General features: G+C 37.3%; 1 protein-coding gene and 1 pseudogene across 1 annotated transcript in view; both read left to right on the forward strand.

The window, feature by feature from the left end:
* The first annotated feature begins 571 nt into the window (after positions 1–571).
* LOC122576638 lies at positions 572–1015 on the forward strand (annotated as a pseudogene).
* Positions 1016–6000: 4985 nt separating this feature from the next.
* The window catches only part of LOC122576639, a 4009-nt gene continuing 1075 nt past the window's right edge, over positions 6001–8934 (forward strand). Inside the window, exon 1 of the mRNA XM_043747232.1 lies at positions 6001–6084. Coding sequence (XP_043603167.1) covers positions 6001–6084 — 84 coding nt within the window. The remainder of the gene's footprint in view (positions 6085–8934) is intronic.

Consider the following 8934-nt stretch of genomic DNA (forward strand, 5'->3'; position numbering starts at 1 on the left):
GTCGTTCTATATCGGCAACTTTCTTTTCCGTTTCATATAGTGACACTGGTTCGTTGGCCAAAAGTATTCGTCCAATTTCATAGCGTAGTCCTTTTAAGTAAATTCGTCCTACTTTTCTCATTGTAGCATCAAACATGATACGTCTGGTTAATGGTTGTGGATTTTCGTTGATGATGGCGTAAGTTAATTTGTTTAACACTAGGTTTACGGGACGTTAATTTGACGGATTTCAAACTTCGAAATGAAATATCCTAAAAACCATAGCATTAATTTTCACCATTTTGCATCGTAAATTAATCATTTCATCTAAAGGATTTATAACCACAATTACTTTCTCATAGACTTTCTAATTTTTGAAATCTGTACGTAGTATACCTATCTCTACGAAACCCGTCAAATTGACGGGCTAGCTGATTTCATAAACAAAACGTTTTTCAAAGACAGTGTGCAAAAGTTTCAATTATTGTAGACATTTTCCATTATCTTCTCCGCTTATTGTAAGAATTTACAATAGGATAATTGAATTTGGGCACAGTATTTTCTTTTTTTGACCAATTCCCCTTTTCTAATCATGAGTAATTCCAGGAGATATAATAAGATATTGAATAAAACTGTCAACATGAATGAAGATCGTTCTGAGGATACCTCCGAAGAAGATCAATATGAATTAGGCTAAAGCGAAGCTGACAGTGAAGGTTCTGAATACACTGAAGGTGAAGGGACAGAAGGATCTTCGGATAGTGAAGAGGAAAACTTCTTGAAAGTGTGTCGTAACAAGAAAAGGATGCGTATTTTTTCTAGTTCTGACTCCGAGGATGAAAGGACGAGCATTCCAAGCATATCCCAAAATGTAATGGGTGAAATTGAAATTGCAATTGACGGGACACAGTGGATGAAACTGAAAGCAGGCGGATCTAGGGGTAGGACGCCCGTTCGTATGATATTCAAGGATATTGCAGGGCCTACTGGCTATGCTAAGAGAAATATTATGTCGGGTTGTGTGCTTTCGAATTGATAATTGACAGACACATAATGGAACACATAAAAGATTGCACTGAAACCGAGGCGCATCAAGTTTTGGATAAAGATGGACAATCACAGTTGCTGAGTTACGTAGTTTTCTAGAAATTCTATATGCCCGGGGCACATATGAAGCGAGATCATTGAAAGCCTGCGAAAGATTACAAACAGATAACTTTGCGCTGATATCCGAAATATAAAACAGATTTATAAGTGATAGCCAGGCTTGTTACAAGCCATATGAAAATATCTCAATAGATGAACAATTATTTCCAACGAAAGCCCGATACAGGTTTACGCAATATATACCGAATAAGCCTCATAAATTTGGCATGAAGTTTTGGTTTGCAGTTGACGTCCAAATAAAATATATTTTGAATGGTTTCCCTTATATGGAGAAAGATGAAACTCGATGCTCAAGGGAAAAAAGGACAAGATGACTTTGTTTTCCTCAAATTTATATAAATAAGAAAACTGCACGCTTACACTGTATAAAAGTCTTCCTTCTAAGCACCAAACATATAGGTATACAAGTAGAAGACAATTATAAACATGTTCCAGAAACTATTGCTTTTTATAATAAAACAAAATTTGGTGTGGACGTCGTTGACCAGATAGCACGCAAATATAACGTTTTTTTCAATATTTTAGATTTGGCAACAATAAACGCGTGGATATTATGTAAAGAGTGCATCGGAAAATATCCAGAAAGGAGTTCATATTTTGCCAAAGATCAGACGCTTCGTTTCTGTCACTTTCAACGTTATAAGTGCGAAAAAGTTGCCAAGTAGGCTATTGCAAAAAAAAAAAAGAAATAGAAGCAATAATTGTATATATTGCAAGAAGATCGTATGCGGAAAATGCGCAAACAAAATTCAGTATATTTCTAAAAAATGTGCTCAATCAATATGGTTATCCTACAGCGTTAATATTATTGTTATCATTTCCGTGATAATTTAAAAAGAAAAAGCCTTTTTACTTATTAATAATTTATTTAAACGTGAAGCCTATTATTGTTCAATTCAGACTTAATTTGAATAAATCGATTTTTTAAAGAAAATGCGTATTTTCGTTTACCCGTCAATTTGACGAGGTCCTCGTAGAGATAGGTATATAAGAAACGCCCGTAAACCTAATGTTAATATGCGTCTGAATCGAATATTAAATGATTGTACCGTTTTGTCGTGTCCTTGCTTTAAGTCGCGTAGCTGTTCGTTATACTCGTCTGAAGTTACTTGAGTTGCTATGTTGGCTCTCAATGCTTCGAAAAGATCTACGTAATTGCTGATTGGAATATTACGAATACTCTGTGTGGCTTTCCCTGTGATTTTTTCTACTTTAATAGCCTTCAGTAATAATTCTCTTTGTGAACATTGATTTCTCATATCTTAAATTTCTTTGATGAAGTCTTCTAGTCCAATGTCATCGTCACCATTCAAGACTGGAATATATCTTATAGCGTCTTTAGCGGACAACAAAGGATATCGTGCGCTGGCATTATTTTGGGGTTCGTCACCGTCGCTGTCGTTATCTATCTCTACTGGTGGGGCAGACGGAGTGTGAGTCGATTTTTGACGTACAGGGTTTGGAGTGGTGTGAATGGACAAGTCTTCTGGCATCATTGTCGCTTGACTACCTAATCCTAACTTCATTTCAACTATTGTTTTTTCTAAGGATTCTATTTCTTTATTTCTTTTAATGTTTTCTTCGTCGGCTTGTTTTGTTAATATGCCTATTTGATGACATAATTCCATTACTTCTCGTGCACTTTCTTTGCGTTGTTTATTAATGGAATCTAATATTTGTTTTAACGTTACTTCGTCCTTAGCGTCGGTTGCTCGGTCTTTTGACATTTTATTAAATACTATGGTTTCATCTGAGTCTTGACTGTCGAAGCTAGGACGTCTAGTTCTGTATTGTAAAAATGAATCCAGCTTTTACCTGAGATTTAGCGTCCGTAGATGTTTTATGCTTAGCAGGTATTTCTTCCGGATTCGTTGATAGTGGATTTGTCGTTTGAGATGACCGTGGTCCAAGTTGATCCTTTCCCCGTAGGTTGGATGTCTTGTTTTCTCAACGAGCACTTTTCACTATCCTGAAATGATCGCCAAAATGTCACGTAAAATGTCAAATAAAAATAAAAAAAGAAATTTATGACGAAAAATAAAAAAGAAACTTTATTTTTTTCTAACACTAGGTTTACAATTTACTTCCGCCTTCTATGCGTGACTCTTTAAGACTGACTCTTACAACTCGACTTCCGATCGGATTCGGTTATTTGTCTTTTGTCACCCCTCAATATCCCCACTATCCTTGAGTTTGTTAGGCGTCCACGACTGCTGCCACGTACGCCTTCCTCTCGAACATTCGGCGGAAGAACCGTTGGGATATTGATGGCTCATTAGGCACTTCGCTTCGGCGATATACGTTGTAGCCGAGTGCCGCCACATCTTTATCTCCGATTTTAAAGTGAACCGGTCGTAACACTATCAAAGCGCAACATTGACGTGCCCAATGTACCATCGATATCCCTATACTTCTTTCGCCGAATTCTCGGAAGAACACATACGCGGCAACAGCCGCGGTACATCCAATAAACGCGTGCTAGTGGAGATATTGATGGGCAACTAAAGGAAGAATCTGTTTGTCCTCGAACGAAAGATTCGGCCCCGAGCTGCGAAGTGCGAAAGGTTATGCGAAGCAAACACAATTAGATAAACGGGTTATTGACTCTTGGTAGTTTAGTGTTAATCGTTATTTGTTATTAATCGTTAATCGTTGTTAATCGTTAATCGTGGTTAATCGTTATTTGTTGTTAATTGTTAAGAGTATAATAAACGTTATTGTTGAAAATCAAGAGTATTTCTTGTGGGCACCTTTACCTCATATGTATATATTTGATTTGGAAGTTGTAACATTTTTATTGGAATTAGAATTTATTGGAATTGGAATTGGAATTAATTGTAATACACATTTATTAATGGCTCATGATTAATATTCATTTAAACAGTATTTATCGGCACCAAATGAAATACTATACATGTAAGTGCTTTAAATAAATCGAGATATTATATAATAACTTTGCTGCTTCAATAAAAGAAAATTAGTAACATTATCATTTCTGCGATATCTATATAGAACCATGAATTATAATTTCTAATCTCATGTGTACTGATCTATCGTATTTCAAAATAAAATATCATAAAGGACATAAAATTCAAGAAAGTCCGAATAGATATTTTTTCACCGCTACAACATACCGGTCTTCTAACTTATTCTAATTATCCTTTCTTTTCGATCAGCTGTTTGCTTATCACATTTGACAGTAGGTCAATCTTTCGAAAACAATTTAACATTAATCATTGGTTCACTTTGATATAATTTGTTCTATTTAGACATTTTAATGTTTTGGTTTTCATTTGTACAGATTATTCTTTGAGGAAATTTTGGTGGCATTGATGATCGATGATTAATACAATACAAATGTGATGACATTTTATTTACTTTAATGAAAACAGATATATTTATAAGTTTGTTTCTCCTTTCGAGTGGATAATTAATCATGTTTATTAACTCCATATACACCATTAACAAATAATTCATAATATTAACTCCATTAATACGGAATATGACAAAATTATAAATAATTTTTATGATTTATTAAGAACACTAAGATGAAGATAGACAAAATTAATCACTCCTCCCCATTTCGAATACATTAAGGGAAACAATATTGAGATAATCTACCAAGCACATCGAGCGAGAAGTTCCGTTCTGAAGAATACTCTGACAAAATTATTGATTCCAATGCATTTGAATATAAAAAATCTTATTAGATTATTTTCTCTGTTGAAAGTTTTTGTTACAAGTAATAATATTATGCGAACAATATATGTTTCTTAACTTTTGTCGCAAAATTTCCCGATTCAATATTAATCTTACACGAGTCTAACCGAAAAAACGTGTATGATTGCTATTTCATATATACACTGTTATCTTCTTACACTATTTTTAATTTGGTTCAATGTATCTCAGAAAATAAAAGACACACAGTAATTTGCATGCGATCACAATGTTTCTCAATTTCTGATAGTAAGTATATTTCAAATTTATTTTTATTGCTCAACTCTAGCCCATATATCAGTCTCTCAAGAGCTTGAATTATTAAACAGATTTCGGATACGGGGAAAAATAATACATTCAAGTCCCCCAGACACCAAACAGAGGAGATAAAGTTGCAGATTCCGCCGTTGCTATACCGAAGAACAAGGGGAATAATGGGTGCGCAGGCCCAACGATTAATTTAAATGCATGTACAACACGTGAAAAACTGAAAGAGTGAAGTTCTTTACATTCGTATCACAAGCGGACCAACCATATAAATGTCATTGTAAAAAGTATGTGTGAGGACTACTTCCCGGAAAACGTCTTCGAAGAACTAGTTTTAACATCATTCAGGTCAAAGTTGTAAAAGTGGACAGATTCGAAACTAAGCATCTTCAACGAAACAATAACAAACTCGACACATTCATCGTGAAACTATCACTTGGAAATGTGATAATGAGTCTGTCCCAAAAGCACTATATACTCCGCAAGATAGTGACATGAGACATATACAGGAAATCCGACAGACTACAATGCAAGAACTCGAAGAATGAATTACGTTGCAGTGTACTGCAACAATAAAAGAGTAGAATACGGTGCGTAAAGTGTGTTGGGCGATCACGCACCGAACTCATGCTCGATAAACAGATATACAGTTGTGACTCAGCAAACGAAGAACAGGAAGTCAGGCCCTATACAGAAGATACTCGATTCATTTAGAAATCAAGAAGCGTGCTGAAATGACAGAGAGCGAAAGAAGAGTAAAATAAAATCCTTCAACAACTTCGTAAGCTCGACAAAGAGCTTCACACGTTTTCGTCCCTCTACGAACAATCCTCCTGATCACAGTAATCCCTTGTCTCAATAGAGCGCACGATGAGTATGGACGACATGGTGAACCTGGTGGAGAGCATAGACGCCTTCAAGGAATTGCTCCATGTTCACTTGACGGAAATGAACGTATTGTCGCTAAGGTGGCGCGGATAAACTGACATATTTACCACAAGTGACTTTGGACGTCTAACAAACTTCGAAATTGCGAAATTTAATACCAATCCGCTTCTCTCTAATAATCGTGGGTTACTACTGCTGTAACTCCTGCAAGCTCACCCGTTTGAGGTGGTCCTACTGGCAAAGACGAAGCTCACGGAGAGGCATAAGGTACAGTTTAAGGGTCTTCGTTTCGAAAGGGTGTGACCACTTGAATTCGAAGTTCGGGGGCGAAGCGGCTTTATCATTTAATTCATTTCGATTAGCCTATCATTTAACTAACAAGCTGATAGATCCACGAGTTCTCTGGATCTAGAGAATTAAAAATTCCGAAAGCATGTTTCCGCAAGTTAGACGAGTGCTAGGTAACAGGGCTAACGTCGTGATCGGCGCCCTTGCGGAGAGTGACAGAGCATAAGATGCATCGTTACTGGTACCAAGCCGACAAACAAGTCGAGATCGTGACGTCTCTGGTGCTGCCAGCTCCCCAGAACTTATTAGTAACGCGATGACATGCCAAGAATAAACGTGTACGCAACATGTGCTTCTGTTATTCACGATCGTGTGCCGTGACTTCCTTCCAAGTTACAAACTGTTCCTTGTACAAGTATTTAATTACTATTGTGCTCGCGTGCTATTCCATCACTTTAAACATGTTGAACTTTTATCACTCGTTACAAAAACACTTATTATTTGTATGTATTCTTTGTCCGGTCTCCTTTCCACCGCACGGTAAGCTTCGTGAATCCCACAAGACTACTTGTTACGTTGCGTGGGACATCTGCACTCCATCCCTCGCTACCTGGCAGCCAACGGCCAACCTACAGTCTTCTCGATTCTCAATAAACCCAAGGACCCACCATAAAGCGTTAACTTTTAGCTTCATTGTTTCCACACATGTTTGCCAGTCAAATTGCTTGTCTTGAACAATTTTCTAATTCTATAAGTATTTTCAGTTTATGACTGGGTCTTGGAAAAGTCCTTGGGTTTATTAAGCGCTCTTAAAAATCACGGAGAAAGCGGACAGTCACCAGATGGGAAAAGCGAACATATGTCCATCGGAAAAGGCTGTTTTTCGTCAGGAACAAAGTCACCCCCGCTCTACGTTGGTGGGAGACTTCTTCATATCCTATCCATTAGAGTGGGTCTTCTCAGATTCCCAAATTTCATAATCTTGAAAATTCAGATCTCCATTGAGCCGCTGCAACAAGGTCTGTACCTTCACCCGAGAAAACAGGGCTAGTAACCGCTCCGGCTCCGATGTCTCAGAGAATTATTTCACATCGGTAGATTCGTTAACGATTCAATTTAAGTTTCTGAATGGGAAAAGTTATCAGTCTTCGATATCCTCAACGTAGTACCAACATAGCCCCCGCAAAGATACATATTCTTCCTCTGCTTGATCTTCAATGATCTCTTGAACCTGCATACTTTTCTAAGATATGGAAGATGGGGAAAGTAGTTCCCTTGCTGGGAAAGAATAAGATCAATCAAAATCCAGCCAGGTACAGATCAATGAGTTTGCTGTTTGCAGAGTATCCATTAGTAAGGTCTTTAAGAGGGTGATACAGAGACTCATACTGTTTCATTGTAAAAAGGCTTCCATTCATCCCAATCAGCAATTTGGCTTCCGGGTCAAATACAGTAAGGTCCACGCAATAATAAAATTCGTGTCAGACGTCTGCTGGTAGTAAAACTCTACTCATAGACCTGGAAAGGGCTTTTGACATGTTTCGATCGAGCGGTTTACTATAAAAGCTGATATGATGCAATTTCCTTAAACAGCTAGTTCAGGTGACTTGGTCCATAATTTCCGAAGGGCGTCTCATTGAATGGCGCAAGCTCGAATGTCGTCTTCGGGGTGAATGACGGGCTGCAACAGGGAACGTTCAACACCTTCATCCTGTTTAATTTGTATTTTAGTCATGCTTTGAGCCTCTTCCATCTCAATAGCGACATTAATCTATGCGCGTTGGTATTTGCTGATGGCCTCCTGCCATTACGTGACGGGAATGTATTCGTCATAAATTAATTCCAGGCTACAGGAAATAGCATAAGAAAATGGCCAAATATCTCGGTATATATTTTTATTGCAAATTACAGAATACACAGCACGTTAAGACGCAAATATAAAATAAATCAGAAAGGACTTTTATAGCAAATAATGGTTCATTCCCCTCAAAGCATCTCTTCGCGAAGTGTCTTTTTTTTTATTGTTTGATTTTAATTTTACAATTTGTCCAGTGGGACATTAGATAAAATCTTATAACTTGCAAATACATAGCATGTGGATGGTCACCCCCAGCGGGGTTCCATCTTCGTGTTTTTTAGGTTATATCCTTTGTGAGATCAGCTGGGTGTTTCCTTTTTAGTCTTCTTTTTATGCTTGTATTGATCGTTTCCGTAGCCAGCCGGTTTGGGTGTGTTGTTATTCTTTCTCTGTACCTTCCCGTGCATCTGGTGATCTCCTCCTTGACCGTTGGTATTCCCATGTCCTTCCGAATATCCTCGTTTCTAACGTACCATGAGGCGTTTACTATTGTTCTAAGAATTTTTGCTTGTAATGTCTCTATTTTGTTTATATGGCTCTTTGCTGCTGTCCCCCATAGTGGCATTCCGTGTGTCCAGATTGGTTTTATAATTGTTTTATATATTTTAAGTTTATTTTCTATGCTTAGTTTGGATTTTCGACTTGTTAGCCAGTGCATTTGTCTCCTTGTTGTCTGTATTTTGTCTGTTATTGATTTGATATGCTGTTTCCATGTGAGTTGTGTATCTATGTGGAGTCCTAGGTATTTGACTTGTCTTGTTTGTGTTATG

The sequence above is a fragment of the Bombus pyrosoma genome, linkage group LG16 (genome assembly GCF_014825855.1).
Source record: "Bombus pyrosoma isolate SC7728 linkage group LG16, ASM1482585v1, whole genome shotgun sequence".
Taxonomy (NCBI): Eukaryota; Metazoa; Arthropoda; class Insecta; order Hymenoptera; family Apidae; genus Bombus; species Bombus pyrosoma.